We start from the raw sequence: 19639 nt of genomic DNA on the forward strand, positions 1-19639 counted from the left end.
GGATGTGAAGTGCCCATACTCTGCAACACTGCGCAATACCCTGCCATAAATTTTAAAAGAAACAAAAGAGTTTTTGTTTTTTTTTACTGAATTTTCAGTCTTTTTTGATTAATAGCGCAAAAAATAAAAAACCCAAACGGTGATTAAATACCAAGCTCTATTTGTGTGAAAAAAAAAGGACAAAAATTGTATTTGGGTCCAGTGCTGCATGACTGAGTAATTGTCATTCAAAGTGTGAGAGCATTGAAAGCTGAAAATTGGTCTGGTTAGGAAGGGGGTTTAAGTGCCCAGTAAGCAAGTGGTTAAATTGGGATATTATAGCAAAAAGTTAAAAATAATGTTTTTTTCAAACTTGTTGCTCTTCTTCTGTTTAATAGCACAAAAATAAAAAAACCACAGAGGTATTCAAATACCACCAAAAGAAAGCTCTATTTGTGGTGGTGGTGGGGGTGGGGGGGAAATGATAAAAATTTTCATTTGGGTACAGTGTTGCATGACCGCACAATTATCATATAAAATGTTACAGCGGTGAAAACTGAAAAATTGGCCTGGGAAGGAAGGGGGTTAAAATGCCCTGTATTGACGTGGTTAAAGGATAAGTTCACTTTAAAAAAAAAAAATTCTATAAATGCACATCTTTTTGCAGGTAAAAAAAAATTGCATTTATATTTTTACTAGGAGCCGCGATCAGCAGATCACATATGCCATGTAGGACTCCTGCAGACTTGTCTGTGTGTCTCTCCTCATACCTCATACAGACAGGCAGATACAAACTGACCGGAAGGTACAATGAACTACCAGAGCGCTCAACAGTGCCTCGATAGTTCATTGAGAACTACAAGCCAATAAGAATGGGCTTGGGCGTGCTCGGATCGCACCTGCTAGGAAGCCGTCACTGCACACTGCCAATCATAGGCAGCATGTGTATGTGCACCTGCCGGTCGGCAAATGCCTCCCTGCCTATGATTGGCGATGTGCAGGGACGGCTTCCTGGCGGGTTCGATCCGAACATCCCCAAGCCTATCACTACCAGCCAAAAGCCATAAAGACTGTCGGTACTGTCAATGAATGATGCAGCCGGATGGGCAGAGCCCCAAACGACTGCTTTTTATTTATTTTTTGAGACAGCAAGCAGAGGAATCCCCCGCTTGTTGTCACTAGATGCAGCAGATCAGGAAGGGCACCCTAAAAACGGATGGAACATGGTCCCAAAGGTGAACTTATCTGCTAATGTGTTAATCAAGTCCATGTAAATTTGCTTGTGCATTTAACATTATCCTTTCCCTAGATTGACAATGCTGCTGTTCAAAAGGCTGATTCTACTACATGCAAAATGGAAAACACCACAAGGGACCTTTCACACAGGCTTCCCCATCACGCCTGCCTGTCAATTTTTCAGGTTGACCCAATTGGAAGCTCCATGCAGCTCTATGGCCATATTGCTGTGTACCTGTTTACACCCCCTACCTCTGAGTCCATCCTTGTCCAGAAAATAAATAAAAAACTAAAAACTGCGTCCTTTTTCATTTTTTGGATCCAAACGCGGCAGATTGGAGGTAGTTGGATGTAAATGGATACAAGGCTGTTTACATGTGGCCATCCACAGAGCTATCACGGGTACGCACATGTCCGCCAGACACAATCTAAACAGACATGGATGTAAAAATAAATCTGATATCTGTCCCGTTTAGCTCAGATTCCGCAGAGGATCCCCTATTGAATGGAGCAGAGCGCCTCTGTCTGAAAGACAGGAAATGCGTTACTGGCCAGATCATCAGGTCAAAGTTGAAAAAAAATAAATAAATAAAAATAAAAAATAAAGACAAATGCAGCCACCCCAGCTGCAATAGTAAATTTTCTTATCCAATCCTCCGTCCTGCTAGACTGGTCTCCTGTAGCTTCTTCTCACTTATGCTCTGGTGGTTTATGGTCATGACATCATCAAGACCAATGCAGGATCCGTAGCCCTGCACTGGGTGTGAGGATGCAGATGGACAGTCTATCACTGGAGCATCGTATTGGGCAAGTAAAATAGCTTTTACCAATCCTCTAGACTAAATGAGCATTTAACCCTTGCAGTGTGACCAAAGTAAGATAAGTCTGTAATGGGGGTAATTAATCCGCTGCAGGAAGACCACTAGCATTGAAAATTACTACTCTTTTGTCCTCTGCTTGCTTTTTTTTTTTTTTTTTTTTTTTAGGCACAGCATCAACACTTCAAGAACTTTTTGAAGCTGAAAGCTTTAAAACAATACAATGTAGAGAATGAGGCAGAAATAGAAAAATACGTGCAGTTAATTTGTTTCAATTACCTCCCCCAGGATTTTTGAATATAATATTTTGTACCCAAATAGCAATTCAGTGTTGCTTAAATCTATACCCAAAACTATTTCCCATCTTTAGCTATCTTCTGTACCACATATAGATACAAAAAGTACTAATCTGTGGTGTTATAAACTTACACTGTTCTGCAACCCTCAAACTTACCTTTCTTCCAAAAGACGGGTAAACTTTTGACGAGCTAGTTCCATCAAGCCTTCGACTTCCTCTTTTGAACGCTTAAAATTCTCGATGCTGAAAGCATAAACTGTCACTTCACAAATGCCGAGGTTTAAACACCAACGTAGTGTCTATGGATAGGGAGATTAATAGAAGATTTGTAACAATCGTTTTTTAAAACTAGATGATTCAAGTGCTCTAGAATACAATACAAATCTGAGTTGTAATCAGATAGCTCCTCTGCAACTAAAGAATATGTGTTATATAAAATTATATGTATACTTTAATGAAGCAGGATTTCTATGACAATAAAAGACATTCTGAGGATCAAATAGGTCATGAATTAGATACAAGTACAGAGTATACAAGAAACTACTATAAAAACGTGAAGAGAAACGATCATTAAAAAAAACAAAAAACTTATTTTTGCGTCTTTAGGATTTCAAAGCCAACCATAGACAGAGCAATTTATTTTCCTGCAAACATGGTAAAGAGAATCTCTTGATTCCCCCATTAACACAGTCAGTGTTGATGGGGGAATGCCTCCTATGGAGCCATTGTGTTCTCCAGGGGGGGGGTTTGAGGGAAGCCATCCCTGCCAGGAGAACACAGTGATTACTGCTAGTGGCCATAACAGCCGCTATCAGTAATCACATTTAAAATTCAACAGAATGGTTGTACTCAAGTTGATCAATCAGTCACTGATGAACCAGCTGAGATTCAAACACTATGGCCAGCTTAATGGACGGAACACATGATCAAAATATCGTATGAAAAATACCGCTTTTTGGGGTCCAGAGGCACAGAATTCTCAGTGGACACACATAAAAACGCTGGAGACACATAGGAGCTCAGCATAGCTGTAGCAACATGATGCTCAAATGGATCGCCTAGCCCTTTAGGGCGGCACCTTTTTACTAGACTTCTCACTGCACTCTGAGTGAAAGCTGAAGTGCTGCTGGTAATGCGCCAGAGATAAGACCCAGTGAGGATCAGAGAGCATGTGCACTGCCTGCACTGCTTACTCGTCATACTATATCTAGGGAGGAGCGGTGTTGTCTCCCTAGGACAGAAAGTGTGTTAGGACTACAGAGCAGAGGGGGTATTTTTTGTGGGCAGGGTTGATACCACTACCTGCAATAACACTGCAGAATGCACAGGAACTTGTACTGGATTTCTGGCAGGATCAACAAGTATCTTCTTGCACTTACTGACCATATAGAATTAATTGCTTTCGATGGTATATTTTTTGATTCAGAATTCATTTTTAGTGTGTTTTGCAATAAGATACAAACAATACAAGAGCAAAAAATAAAAAAATAAAAAATAAAACGATATAAAACAGTTACCTCTTAAAATTACTATTTGTGCCCCACTCCATTGCCTGTTACATTAACCTCTCATGTAATGTAGGCATCAAAACATCCCCAGGAGCAGCAGTTCAAAAAACAAGCATTAAATTGCACCAGGGACAAACACAGTACCCCAGCAGCAGGGGATGTTCTAAGTGGGACCCCAGATAGGTAGAAGTTTACCATCATTATCTCATGTAATTAGAACAAACAACCTCAGTTTGACCAAGAGCATTTATTTAACTTAGAGAAATTGAGCAGTTAAATGCTCATGGCTAAATCTCAGCTCAGTGTTGCCGGGTCCAAGGTTTCAAATCAAGGAGACCAGATCTTCTCAGAATTTGGTTAACCATCACCTGCTGTTGTAGGCAGCCTTGATGCCCATAGGACTGGCTCCAAGATTTGCTGCAGATGGGAAAGATTAGGATTGTTCCACAAGAGAGTACAAGTTGACCATTGATGAGAGGAAGGATTGGAGTTCTAGTCCATGCTCTAATGTTTGTTCTCATGGTGTGGGGAAAGTAGTATGGAGTGCAGAAGCCCCTCATAGGAGCCCAGAGCTGCAGCAACAGCCCCAGGAAGCACTGAGTTAATCAACAGTTTCCTTTTATTCAAAGTAGGGGGAGGGGGCTTGAGCCTTCCACTGCAGCACTATCACCTTCCTGCCATAGAACAAAGACCAAAGAGTGTCCCAAGTGTTATTTTTAAACAGCCAGAGGGTCTAGCAATTCTAGGATAATAACCCAATAACCAGCAATCACCCCACAGGTTCAGAAAATATGAATGAAATCTGCAGATGTGGAAGAAAGTCTCCAGCACACATTGGGACATCAAGGCAATATCTTTCCCAGTCGTGCAGGTGTGAACTAACAGCAGTGGACAATTTTAAATTGGATCAGTCTATCTTTACTCAAAAATTGGTGCTTGGAATGGATAACCCCAAGCATCATCTCAATCATCAGAGTCCAGAATCGTGACATCTTGTGACCATGTCTCTACATTTCTGTATATCAGGATGTGTAGGATGTTGTAACGCCTTATAAATGTTCGAGTGAGGCTTAGACGAGTCAGATAGTAAAAGGTACTCAATTCTAGTAGTGGATAGACCAGATTTAATCAGGTCAAATTGGAAACTACAGGCCTGGTGAAATTGAATGTAGCAAAATAAATACCAGCTCAGGAGACAATGATGCTATTTATGCACAGATAACAGGAGAAGTTTATTAAGGGCAAATACATTTGCCAAAACTTTTATACCCTCTTGATGCCCATAGGACCGGCTCCAGGATCTGCAGCATATGGGAAAGATTAGGATTGTTCCACAAGAGTATGAGGGGACCAGTAATTAGAAAATAAAATGATGGACTTGAGCCCTAGTTCACGCTCTAATCTTTGTTCCCATGGTGTGGGTAAGGTCGTATGGAGCGCAGCAGCCTCTATATAAAAGCAACCAGAACACCTCATAGGAGGCCAGACCTGCAGCCTCCGCCCCGACTGAAGAGTTATCCTGACTACTAATAAGCCAATTATGGGTGTTGAAAAGCTTATCTGCTAAAAAGTATTGGAAAAAAAATAGGTAGGGCTAATCCTCCAAAAGGAAGGGGCTTGTTTGGGATGGTTAAACCGAGCTTAATGGGCTTGTAGTTCCACAGAAAGGAGAAGATTTGTGAATCAAGCTGTTTTGAGAGGGATGGTGGAATCCAAACAGGAGCATTTCTAAGGATATAAAGGGAGAGGGGAAGCAGTTTAACCAGTCCCCGACCAGCACATGCCAATGTACGTCGGCAGAATGGCACGGGCAGGCATATTGGCGTACAGGCATCTTTAATGCCACCGTCGGCGCGCTCGCGTGCTGGTTGGGACCCCCGTGAGTCCGGTCATGGGTCCCGCGGACTCGATCGCCGCGGGCATACCCGCGATCGTCTTACGGGGCGGCTGCACGGCTCCCCGTTCTGCCTAGCAACTAGTGACGCTAATCTTTGCTCCATGTGATTGGAGCAGAGATCAGTGTTCACTAAATGAAAGCCCAGCCCCCAACAGTTAGTAACACACCCGTAGGAACACTTAACCCCTACACTGCCACCCACTGGTTAACCCCTTCACTGACAGTGTCATTTACACAGGAATCACTGCATTTATATAGCAGCAATTGCTGTATAAATGACAATGGTCCCAAAAATGTGTCAAAAATGTCCGATGTGTCCGCCATAATGTCGCAGCCACATAAATAAAAAATAATAATAAATAAATAGCTGATCGCCGCCATTACTAAACTGAGGGAAAAAATGTTTTTTTTTTTTTTTATATATTTTTGGGGGATATTTTTTATAACAAAAAATTCTTCTTTTTCAATTTTCAAAATTGTCGCTCTATTTTTGTTTATAGCGCAAAAAATAAAAACCGCAGGGGTGATCAAATAACACCAAAAGAAAGCTCTATTTGTGGGGGAAAAAAAGGACGTCAATTTTGTTTGGGAACCACGTCGCATGACCGCGCAATTGTCAGTTAAAGCGACACAGTGCCGAAACGCAAAAAGTGGTCTGGTCTTTGGCCAGCAAAATGGTCCGGGGCTGAAGTGGTTAATCTTAATTAAAATGATCATGCCTATGGATGACAAACGGTAAGAACTTCCAGATTACAAATTTGACTTTAGTGAGTTTCAGAAGGAACATAATATTCACCATTGCCAGATACATGTATTGGTTTTCCATAAGCCCTTTCACTTGGGGACCTGATTATATGCTGGGATGGATGCCAAGACCTCATTTTCAATGGTATATTTAACCACTTCAATACAGGGCACTTTCGCCCCCTTCCTTCCCAGCCCAATTTTCAGCTTTCAGCGCTCTAGCGCTTTCAGTGACAATTGCGCGGTCATGCTACACTGTACCCAAATGAAATTTTTATCATTTTGTTCGCACAAATAGAGCTTTATTTTGGTGGTATTTATTCACGACTCCGTTTTTTATTTTTTGCGATATAAGCGCAAAAAAGCGGAAATTTGGAAAAAAAAAAACAATATTTTCTTTTTTCTACTTCAATAAAAATCCAATAAAATCAAATTTTGTCATAAATTTAAGCCAAAATGTATTCTGCTACATGTTTTTGGTAAAAAAAAATCCGTTAAGTGTATAATAATTGGTTTGTGTGATCACGGACATATGTACGCAAATGATCATGTACATATGTGTGCAGGTGATCACGCACATATGTGTGCAGATAATCATTGGGACATGTGATTTTAGTGGGACATATGTGGGGGACATGTTTTTATTATTAGGGACATGTGTTTTTATTATTTGGGGACATGTATGTTTTGGGGACATGTGTGGGGACATTGTGTTTATACTGTGTGATGTGTTTACTGTGTGGTGTGTTTACTGTGTACACTAGACTGGTGATCAGTGAGTAAAAAGCTGTAAAAAGCAGCTCATACTCACTGATCAGCAGCCGGCTGCAGCGATCTGCTCTCCTCTCCACAGCGATGACTTCTGTGTGAGGAGAGGAGGAGCCGATTGCCTAGCAACCGGCTGTTTGTTTACATCACATGACGGCCGTGATTGGACACGGCCGTCATGTGATCAGGAGGGCCAATCACAGAGCCCTCCTGCCGATCTGAGATGCGCCGTGTCCGGGTGACACGGGCGCATCGGGATCGTGCCGCTGCGCGGGCGCGATCCCGCTACTCCTGAATGACGTTCCTGAACGTCATATCAGGAGTAGGCGGCTCCCACCCGGCCGTATATGTGCATTGGCCGGGTGGGAAGTGGTTAAAGTGGTTATTAAGCCACTCTAACCTGTATCAGCACTGCCTCCTAGGAAGATAGCAGGCTTCTAATGACAGAGGCACGTAAACTGACTACGGTGTCAGGGTTCAACAGCCATGATACACCATGGTGAGTTTACAGATGGGTTGGGAGAAACTGGCAGAATCAGCCAGGTTTTTTTTTTTTTTTTTTTTTTTTTTTTTTTAGGTGTTACAGGGGGCCAAATGACACAGGACAAGCACTGTGTCATAACATGCTTTAAAGAAGCAGGATCCATTTTTTTTTTGAGGGGGGGGGGGGGGGGGGAAGAGTTAAACGCTTTAACAGACCAAAAAAAAGCAAATAATGGTTAATTGCTAAGGTTTAAATACGTTTAAAAAAAAAAAAAAATATCTGAAAGACTGCAAAATCCAGAGCATAGGATAGTTTCACATTAGCAACACGTAGATGTTATCCATCCTGCATGTGCTGGGGTTTTCCAGACCATAGATCTAAAATGACAGATTTCCCCTGCAACACTGGCAGCAAATTCTGCCAGTAGGGAGCAACCTAAAACACAATTATTCCCTGTGGGAACCATTTTCTGTTTTTGTTGCTGGACTTCAGTCCGCCAAGCATTTTAAAAATCAGAGTGATACTGTTGGCAATGGATATTGTGAGGCAGAGGCTCTTTGATGTTCCGGCCTTGAGAGACCCCTGTTAAAATAGCAGACTTCCATTTTAGCATTTAATTATTAACATGACATTGGATGTCCTCTCTGACCACACACCTCTAAAATATCAACAAAAATGAAAGGGTATTAGGAACTGTGTGACTTGCCAATAATTAATCGCCAAATACATATCTAACCTCTGCAAGCTTTTCAAACCCCTGAGAATGCCCCTCTTGTCTCTCCACATGGCATTTTTGTGCATATCTGCGATTTCCATCCATTATAAATGCAACATGTTTAGGCATCGGACCAGCCTATTGGAAAAAAAGAGAGAACAATACAAAGTTATATATATATTCTTATTATCCTTTACAAATTAACAATGAAATTATACATTAACAAATGTAATACATAAGCCAATCAACACTGGTAGGATTTATGTGTAACTGCTGTATTAAAGCAACACCAAATGACTAGTTGGTTTATGTATGCTTTATTTTTTATAGTATTCAAGTATGGATATATAAATGTTTTAGGCAACAATACGTATGCATTTCATATGTAGGTGGTAATGTGAGAAGCAAATTTTTCCACTTAGTAACCCAATAGATGAAAACTATAAACAGTATCTGTGCCACGTATCAGCAGGTCAATACATTACACAGCAAAGATATACACTATATTACCAAAAGTATTGGGACACCTGCCTTTACAAGTACATGAACGTTAATGGCATCCCGGTCTTGGTCCGTAAGGGTTCAATATTGAGTTGGTCCACCCTTTGCAGGTATACCAGCTTCAATTCTGCTGGGAAGGCTGTCCACAAGGTTTTGGAGTGTGTCTATGGGAATGTTTGACCATTCTTCCAGAAGCACATTTGGGAGGTCAGGCACTGATGTTGGACGAGAAAGCCTGGCTCGCAGTCTCTGCTTTAATTCATCCCAAAGGTGTTCTATTGGTATAGAGGTCAGGGCTTTCTACAGTCAAGTTTCTCTACCCCAAACTCGCTCATCCATGTCTTTATGGACCTTGCTTTGTGCGCAGTCATGTTGGAACAGGAAAGGACCACCCCCAACCTGTTCCCACAAATTTGGAAGCATAAACTTTTTCAAAATGGCTTGGTATGCTGGGGCCTTAATTGTTTCCTTCACTGGAACTAAGGGGCCCCTGAAAAACAACCCACACCATAATCCCCCCTCCACCAAATGATTTGGACCAGTGCACAAAGCAAGGTCCACAAAGACATGGATGAGCGAGTTTAAGGTGGAGGAACTTGACTAGCCTGCACTGTGTCCCGATCTCAACCTGATGGAACAACTTTGGGATGAATTAGAGCGGAGACTGTGAGCCAGGCCTTCCAACATCAGCTCCTGACCTCACAAATGCGCTTCTGGAAGTATGGTCAAACACTCCCATATACACACTGCTAAACCTTATGAACAGCCTTCCCAGAAGAGTTTAAGCTGTTATAGCTGCAAAGGGTGAGCCAACTCAATATTGAACCCTACAGACTAAGACTGGGATTCCATTAAAGCTCATGTGCACGTAAAGGCAGGCACCCCAATCCTTTTGGTAATATAGTGTATATGCCAATCACCTCAGCTTTTCTACTTGTGTGATACTTTTGCATACATAGTTGTTTATAGTTATTTGTAGAGTGTAACTTTAGATATGCTTTCCTACCTTTAAAATATTTGCACATAGCCTTTCAATCAATGACAGCTCCTTGTCACGAATCCAAGACATGATGTTGCAAACCTTGAAGATAAAATGTGGTAGTTAGTACACCTATAAAGCCTTATATCACAGCTGAAATTGTACTTGTGCTCCAGGAATTTATTTATCTACCTTTTTACCAAAAAGATTCTCCCAGCTTTACTCAATAGTTTTAAGAGATTCAATTAGAAAACTAGCTGAGTGAATCTTGGATGAAACATTGGTAAACTGACCCCACTGATTAAAAAAAAAAAAAAAAAAAAAAAAAAACAGGGCCATAAATTTATCTCAGAATAATATGGCAAGTAACCAGGTAGCAGCATTATACTGCTTAATACTGCTCAAGTATATATGTTCCTATATTTAGCTAATTTCACAGCAGATACAAGCACATGGCTCTGAATTCACTAATCGTTACAGGTGTCCGTTAATGAAATTGTGAACAGCAGTGAATCCATGGATTGCTTCTGATCTCAGCTCATAAACAGTTTATGAAACAGATGATCGGGTGAGAACATGTTCTCTGCTGATTATCTCCGCACACTGAGAATCCGTTGTTGTCTGACACAGAAATTACCAGTTTACGAAGCTGCGATCTCAGCACTTCACCGGCGATCTGTGTCAGAATTCACCCTTCCAGATTCACCAGCTCAGAGGTGGTGAATCGATGGAGTGAAGAGAGAATCTCGGGGGAAGGAGGAAGATTATTAACTTCCTTCTACCTCAATCAGACCCCCCCCCCCCCCACCAGACAGTAAACATGTCCCACTGTCATATTAATATGTAAGGTGATAGCTCGGTTCACGAATGCTTCTGTTCACCAACAATTCGGTTCGCAAAACAGAAGAGTTCACAAAAAAGTGCTACGTCAACTCCGCTTTGGTTCACGAACACAAGCCACGGCCATCTTCCCTTCGCTGAGTAGGACTTCGTAAAGGTTAAGTTCCCCCCCCCCCCAACACGACGCCTCGTCTGCAGCCCATGGGCCAGCAAGTGATCTGCAACTTCAAAAAGCTGTATAAAAAGGCGTTATTCATTAGGTGTTTTAATCTCACTGAAGAAACATCCTCGAGTCTGAAAGAATTCTAGGAGAAACATTTTAACCACTTGCCGACCAGCCGACGCAGTTTTACTGCGGCAGAATGGCACGGCTGGGCAAAAAAACTTTATGTTACGTTGTTATGTCCTGTGGCCACTAGGGGTGCGCGCGCCGCTGCTCTCCCCCGGAGCCAATGCAAGTGTGGTCACGATTACTGCCGGGCTCCCGCGATCACGGCTGACAAACCAAGAACCGGGATCTGTGTGTGTAAACACAGTTTCCGATTTTCTCAGGGGTGAAGAGACAGATCGTCTGTTCATACAGAGTATGAACAGTGATCTGTCATCTCCCCTACACAGTCCCCTCCCCCCTTCAGTTAGAACACACACTAGGGAACACAATTAACCCCACGATCACCACCTAGTGTCAACCACTTCCCTGCCAGTGACATTTTTACAGTAAAAAGTGCATTTTTATAGCATGATCGCTGTATAAATGCCAATGGCCCCAAAAATGTGTCAAAAAAAAGTTTTTTTTTATATTTTTACGGGATATTTATTATAGCAAAAAAGTATAAAAAATTGTGTTTTTGCGCTCATTTTTTGTTTATAACGCAAAAAATAAAAACCGCAGAGGTGATCAAATACCACCAAAACAAAGCTCCATTTGTGGGGGAAATAAATAAGGAGCTCAATTTTGTTTGGGTATAACATCACACGACCGCGTAATTGTCAGTTAAAATGACGCAGTGCCGAATCGCAAAAAGTGCTCTGGTCAGCAAGGGGGTGAAATCTTCCGGGGCTGAAGCGGTTAATGTTCTCCACTGCATTAACCAAGCCTGGGAAGTTGTCACTTACCAAACCTTAAACTCAGCCTGGGGGAAACTGTGGCCAAAATGTTCACCGTGTGACTTTGAAGGATCTGATGCCGAGGTAGTGGAGGAGATTGTGTCCATGGGCAACATTATGGGTCTGGACATCCACAGTGCAGACACAGAGGTGCTTTTTGAGGAACAAAAGGAGGAGTTGACCACGGAAGAACTTTCTGAACTCCACAGTGGGCGCTTATTGAGGAGCATTCCACTGAGGAAAAGAAAGACAGTGAGGAGGTTAGCAGTGATGCCATAAAACCCATTATTGAGAAATGGAATGAGTGCCATGATTTTTTTTTGAGAAGCACCACCCCAAAAAAACTGTAACAAACAGAGTGTTAAACCTGATGAACAATAACATGATCTTTTTTTTCCGGAGGGTTATGCAGCGTAGGAAAAGACAAGTGACAATGGACAGATTTTCCACCAAAACTGAGCCTGCGGCCAAGAGATAAAGAAGAGAGAAAACCCCTGAAGGAGATCTCTCTAATGTCCTTATGGAGGGGGACTTTCCCTCCGAACAATAACCGCCTCCCACACCAGAAGTCGTCTCAGGAAAGGTTAGCGCGCGCGCTCTCTCTCTCTCTTTTTTTTTTTTTGAACCACAAAAATGAGAAAGTTCAGAACAGATTAACCTGATTTACATTGAACCCTATGAGAAAATTTGACTCGGTTTGCGACCAGAGTCGTTTCACGAATTAAGTTTGTGAACAACCGAAGGTATCACTGCTTAATAAATAGACACCTCTGTGTTTTCAGTGAATTTCTGGTACTATAATCTTGTTAAGCGATTATTGATTGGTTGGCGCAAAAGTTCTAGCGTTTACAAAATAGGGGATAGTTTTATGGAATTTTTTTTTTTTACTAGTAATGGCGGCGATCAGCGATTTTTATTATGACTATTGCGACATTATGGTGGACACATCAGACATTTTTGGGACCATTGTCATTTATACAGCAATCAGTGCTATACAAATGCTCTGATTCCTGTGTAAATGATACTGGCAGTGAAGGGGTTAACCAGGAGGTGGCAGTGTAGGGGTAAAGTGTGTCCTAGGGGCGTGTTTCTAACTGTGGGGAGGAGTGGCTGTGTTTTACAGATCCCTCATCTCTGCTCCAATCACAGGGAGCAGAGATCAGTGTCACTTGTTGCTAGGCACAACAGGGAGATGCTGTTTACGTCGGCATTGCCCCATTCTTCCTCCCCGTGAGACGATCGCAGGTATCCCCACGACGATAGAGTCCACGGGACCTGCAGTCGGACTCACCGGGATCCCGACCGGCATGCGCGTGATGGCACAGCGGCAAATTCAAACAGACATACCTGTACGCCCATTTGCCTGTCCGTGCCATTCTGCCAACGTACATCGTGTGCCAGTCGGGAATCGGTTAACAAGTAAAAGCAGCCTCAGCTCACTCTATCTATTCCACCCCTAATGTGTTTCGCTCCATCCCTCTGGACCCTGATGATTATTGACCCCTGGAGGCAGGGCGAAATGCACTGGGCGCGTGGCCTTCTCTGCAACGTCAAGTCTTAAATTGTGCATGCCTGTGGAGTTGGAAAAAAAACGATGGTACCCAAAATTCTCCATAAGTGTTGCTTTAAAAGCCTTAAAGTTAAGTGTAAACCTGATTCATGAAATTTGACACAGGCACATATATCTGTAGTGTTTACTTCTCTCTCTCCAACGCCCCGTGTCTCAAGCGTTTCTGCTGTTTTGTTTCTCTGTTATCAGCATGAAAACTTCTGACAAGTTCTCTAAGATGGGAGATAAAAGCAGCTGGAAATGTGTGTGTCGTGGGAGGGTGCCATAAATAGATTAGCAGAGAGTTTGCCTTGTCACAGCACAGCTCTGAAAGTATCTTCATTCTTCTACCCATGTGGAGTGGGGGTGTGGGCCTTTTCTCCAATCAGCTGTCTCCCAGTGTAAGCCAAGACTACACTCTTAGTGCTGAATGAGGAAGTGAAAATTCTAACACAAAGTAAGAATTCTAAAGAATATAGAAAGGGAAAGACAGCAGATAAGCATACAAAACTTAAGTAGGGAGATTTGTTTCATCCCGGTGTATGATCTGAGGCTGTTCACTTTATTGAGTATATGTGAGGGTTTACATCCACTTTAACAGATCTTCAGTTTAAAGTTAATCCTGAACTATGGCCCTAGAATTACTGCTGTCACTCCAATGATCGCAACAATGTCTCACATGTGTAGTGCAACTGATGTTTACATACATGTGCTCACCCAATGCTTTTTATATGACGTATGTACAGAGGTGATGGGTGCTTAAAAAGAAAAAAAAGAAACAGTTTAAATAATTTTTATTTTATGTAATTTTTTTTTTACTGCCATCATAAGGGGGCTAACAATCCCTCTATGTGATAGCATAGGCAGGTGAAAAGACTGTCTCCACTGCCCTTTCCATGCAGTTATTCAAAAACAGATCACGCTTATAACAGCTGTGACCCTGAAAGTGATATAATACAAGTTGCTTCCAGGGTTCATTAGACACAGGAAGGATCTGGGAATGGATGTTCTGAGTTTCTCCTGCTTTTACCAGGAAAGCCATTTCCTGCAGTCCCAGGCTCCCCAGAGGAATGAGAGAGCAGGGGTACCACTGGCAGGGGGCACCCCTTTGAGAGCCCCAAGAAAGTAATTGGGCATTTTTAAAACTGTCCGATCACTTTTATCGGAAATCCCTTCATTGACTCTTAAAGAGGAAGTAAAGCCTCTTAGGAAAAAATAAACAAAAAGACACCCTGCAAGGCAAAGGCATAATGAGCTAGTATGTATAGCATACTAGCTCGTTATGAATTACTTACCTGAGATCAAAGCCCCTGCAGCGGTCCTCGGTCACCACCTCCGTTGCTGCCATGATACCCGGAGTGACTTCTGGGTAACACGGCTCCGGCACTGTGACTGGCCGAGGCCGGGATGACGTCATTCCCGCGCATGCACGCTGGGGCCGCCACTAACGGCATGATCGCCGTTAGAAACGGCACGCTCAGTGCGCCTGCGCCCGATGTCTACGGCGCATGCGCCATAGACATCAGTACCACTATTCTTGAAAATATCTCCTAAACCTTTTAGGTTTGGGAAATATTTCTTGCACCTACAGGTAAGCCTTAATCTAGGCTTACCTGTAGGTTAAAGTGGTTGTAAGGGGTTTACAATCACTTTAAATCTGGTACCAGCAGCTATAATCTTGATTCAACCACTTGTCTGACATATCGTTTCTAAACATACCTTGGTAGTAGGGTTGCCACCTCATCCCTTTAACCCTGAACACATGACACAGGTTCTGTGGCTAATTAAGGTGGAAGCTAAACTCACTTAGGCCGGGTTCACACTATACTACACTACACAACAGTAGTACGACTTTCATCCTACTTTGCTCTGCAACATCGGTCCTACATCCATCCGACTTTCATGAACAGGATACTACTTTGATCCGACTTTTCAGATAGTACAACTTGTCCTTTGACCAATCAAAACTAACACACAATAGGAGTGGCTACAGCAGGGGTCAGGAAATAACTAGGGATGCACCGAAATTTCGGCTGCCGAAACATATCGGCCGAAAATGCCCTTTTCGGCAATTTGCCGAAAGGAAAAAACAGCCGATAATTGAGCCGAAAATAGAAAATGGGGCGGGGCCTGGGGCGGAACTCCGCCCCCGCCCCTGGTGCCGCCCATGATGGGGGTGAATAGCGCAGGACTGATGCAGCCAGCGATGCCCCTCTGCAGTGAAGAGAGCCGTCTGGTTGAATAGAGCGCCGGGAACATCACATCTTTAATTTCAATAGCTGTGTGTTCCCCGTCACACACAGTACAGCACTAGACTACTATAACCCATTCTTTGATAGCTCATGTGACTGACAAGTGACCCCCATCCATTAAAACAAAATGGTCTTCACTTGCTTCAAGAGTCCCAAAGCAAGATAAGCGGAAGACACAACACTATGATTTATAAATGTGCAAGAGTGTTGTTTTTTTTTGTTGTTTTTAAAGCAGTGGTAAGGCCAAACCATTGCTTTATATATGGGTGGCTAAGTGGATCATACTACTCTTGCATGTAACAAAAGGCGACAGTCATAGTTTTGCGGCAGTTAAGTTGGCCCCTTTTGCATCAATGACCCAGAACTAGTAATGCAGGCGAGCACTTCTGATTTACCTCTTACATTTCTCATTTGCTTATCTGTTCCCGATCAACTACTACAGAAAACAATAAAGTGATCCAATCATAAGAGAAGTAGGGGGCTGCCATTACTGGCCTCCTAAAAATGCTTGTTGCCTGGCTGTGTCTCTTTTTTTACATCAGTGACCAGGAACAAGCAAGCTGAAAATGAATACGAGAATCACATCAGAATATTGTTGGACGTGTCCCGAGTAGAGTTGCCACCTCATCCCTTTAATCCCGAACACACGAATTACACAGGTTCTGAGGCTAATTTAATGCAGATAAGGCACCAATTGAGTTTAATTACCACCTTAATCAGCCACAGAACCTGTGTAATTAATATTTGTTTGGGTTTTAAAAGGGACGCGGTGGCAACTTTAGTCCTGAGTAGGGTTGCCACCTGTCTGGGATTCACCCGGACAGTCTGGGTTTTAAAGCATTAAGGATGAGCTAAGATGTGTTCGCACAGCCCACGTGCAGAGCCAGCCAGGAAGTCGGCACTGCACTGATCACAGGCAGTGAGACATTTCCCGATCTCTGCAGCCGAGCATCGGGACAACGTCTCACTGCCTGTGATTAGCGCAGCGCCGACTTCCTGGTGGGCTCTGAACGTGGGCTGTGCGAACATGCCGGAACTCATCCTTATAAAGCATGTGTTATTCAGACTGGGCTTTGGCTCCCCAAGTAACCAAGATAGTCACACACAAATCTTTTTCCATCTGGGTGCTGTAGGCGTCTGTCTTGCAGCAGGTTCAGTATCACTGGGGGGCGGCAGGGTGATGATGTCAACAAAAGCAATTTGACCACACCCACTGTTCACTGAAGCACGCTATGCGCACCACATTACGACTCTCCTTGGGGGCACCCAAAGGTGTCTCAGGCCGCTAAACTGTTCAGGTTTGGCTTGAAGAAAAAGTGGCAACCCGAGTCAGTGGAAGACATCAAGCAGGGCAGCCAAGCAATTAGCATTTTGGAAGGAATGGCCAGCCGTGACAGCATTCACAATTATCCTGTGACAGGTTTTCCTAATAACCACGGGCTCATCATAACAGCCAGGCAACTAGCATTGCCAGAAATGGCATCCTACTTGAAATCTCTTCTCCCTATGTTTGACCATCAGTAAGAGGCTGAGGCACTATGAACTTCGGAACCTACTGACAAGGCTGGATCTTGGAGAACTGCGATTATGTATTATGTCTACGTTCTATGGGACTGTTTCTGCCTTAGTCCTCTCTTTCTTCTTGCTCGTCTATGACAGTTGGGAGATGGAGATATATATATATTCTAGATTGTAAGCTCTAACAAGCAGGGCCCTCTGATCCCTCCTGTATTGGTTTGTATTGTAAGTGTACTGTCTGCCCTCATACATAATATATATATATATATATATATATATATATATATATATATATATATATATATATATATATATAAATAAATCTCCCAACTGTCATAGATGAGCAAGAAGAAAGATCCCCTACGTGTGTCTGTGCGCTAATGGTGCAGGGTGGCATTGGGACAGAAGGTAGCAGAGGTTTGACTTGATAGTTACTAGGAAAGAGGTGTGTGTATGTATAATATATTTATACAGGTGTGTGTGTATATATATATATATACACATAGAGAGAGAGAGAGAGATCTATCTGTATATATTATACACAGACACACACCTCTTTCCTAGTAATTATCAAGTCAAACCTCTGTCCCAATGCAACCCTGTAACATTAGCGCACAGACACATATAGGGGTCTTTAGTTGACTAAATGGTATCCCTTACCCGACCAGCATCACCTTTAGGTCCTGCAACACTTCCGCATTCGCCGGCAGGATGCGGCGCACCACTCTGACGTCGGTTGTTGATGACGTTGAAGACAAAATGCGAGCTGCTCGTGCTCTAGAATGAATGGGACCCGCTAAGCGGGAGAGCTTTCTAGAGCTGCCTCTAGGGGGAGCGTGTTTCTAGTGATACAGCTCATCATAAGGCTGTAACATGATCCATTGTAATTTTACAACACCGTTTATTCTGAAGGACGATAGAATTGTAACCTCCGACTGTGTTGATGGGGAGGTGTGAACAGGAATAGGGAGAGCTGGGTAAAACGTGGGCGGGCGGTTTATGTATCGAAGTGATGGAGGACTGTGATATATAGAATAACTATATATATATATATATATATATAGATATATATATATATATATATATATAGATATATATATATATATATAGATATATATATATATATATATTTATATATATCCCAATAGAAGGCCATGAGGTGCAATATTCTTATTCCGACTGACCCTCATTTGGAGGGACTGGCCCTCTTTGAGAAGTAAATCCTGCTTGTTTCTCTCTTTTTAGTTGAGATCACCAATTGAGATCACATGATCAGATCACCATGTATTTGAAATGTAACAGTGCCACCTGCAGGCAGTACACGGCAACACTTCTTCCCCTTGCCTACACAGTAACAAACCACCTAGGCCCCATTCGCACATGGCGATTTGGAATCGCAGCGAATCCTAATTGTGTGGTAATCCTTGTGTGCCATTCATTCTAAAGTGGGGTATGCACTATGGAAAAATTCTGTACAAGGCACGATGGTTCAATTTACGTATAGAGTATACACAACATTTGGCATCCTATTCAGACCCTCCAAACAAAAGTTTTTCTTGTACGTGAACAGAACTAACAACGTTTGTTTAACAACTTGACGACCACCCGCCGCAGTTGTACTGTAGCAGGGTACTGCGTGAACCGCTGTTAATTTACGTCATTGTCGGCCCCTGTTCTGGCAAAAACTGTCCCCCCATCGGATAGTGTCCGCCCCGTACTGCGCAACACTTGCGCAGTACGGAGGACAAGGAGACTACAAAAGTCTCCGAAGATGAACGGCGCCTGCGCCGTAAGTCCAGGTTCAAGACCCACCATCCAAGTGGACATACAGTACCACTTAGTAACAGGGCCCCTCGCAGGCTCGCTTCGCTCGCCACGCTTTGGGCACGGCCTCGCTTCGCTCGGCAATTTTTTATTCTAACTCTATGTCTACTTGGATGGTGGGGCTTGAACCTAATCTTTGGAGACTTTCAGCATCTCCTTGTCTTCTGTACTGCGCAACACTGGAGCCGATGCACGTGGCTGGCGGCCTCGATGTCCGCTGGCCACCCGCGATCACTCCACAGAGAGCCAGAATGGGGATCTGTCAATGTAAACAGACAGATCCCCGTTCTGACAGGCGAGGAGAGACAGATCTACCGTTCCTAGTGATTAGGAACAGTGATCTCTCTCCTCCTCCTGTCAGTCCTATCCCCCCACAGTTAGAAACACCTCCCAGGGAACACATTTAACCCCATGATCGCCCCTTCCCTGCCAGTGACATTTATACAGTAATCAGTTCATTTTTATAGCACCGATCGCTGTGTAAATATCAATGTTCCCAAAAAAGTGTCCAATCTGTCCGCCGCAATGTCGCAGTCCTGCTAAAATCACTTTTAAACTATTAGTACCATCCTTGTTTTCAACCTGCTGTGAAACACTGAGGAAAACAAGAAAAACGTTTGTC

General features: G+C 43.0%; 1 protein-coding gene across 2 annotated transcripts in view; it reads right to left on the bottom strand.

Annotated features, from left to right (window-relative positions):
• The window catches only part of DHDDS (dehydrodolichyl diphosphate synthase subunit), a 56096-nt gene extending 38109 nt beyond the window's left edge, over positions 1 to 17987 (bottom strand). Inside the window, exons 1-4 of one of the 2 annotated variants that reach the window (XM_077481045.1) lie at positions 17868 to 17987; positions 9955 to 10029; positions 8469 to 8585; positions 2488 to 2630 (exon numbers count right to left, since the gene is read on the bottom strand). In XM_077481045.1, coding sequence (XP_077337171.1) covers positions 2488 to 2630; positions 8469 to 8585; positions 9955 to 10017 — 323 coding nt within the window. In that variant the 5' untranslated portion in view covers positions 10018 to 10029; positions 17868 to 17987. Of the gene's footprint in view, positions 1 to 2487; positions 2631 to 8468; positions 8586 to 9954; positions 10030 to 17853 lie in introns of both variants that reach the window. The other variant, XM_077481046.1, reaches the window with a different exon arrangement.
• Between the last annotated feature and the right edge of the window lie 1652 nt (positions 17988 to 19639).

The sequence above is a fragment of the Lithobates pipiens genome, unplaced genomic scaffold (genome assembly GCF_037356315.1).
Source record: "Lithobates pipiens isolate NorthernLeopardFrog02 unplaced genomic scaffold, aLitPip1_a1.2 Scaffold_16, whole genome shotgun sequence".
NCBI classification, from domain to species: Eukaryota; Metazoa; Chordata; class Amphibia; order Anura; family Ranidae; genus Lithobates; species Lithobates pipiens.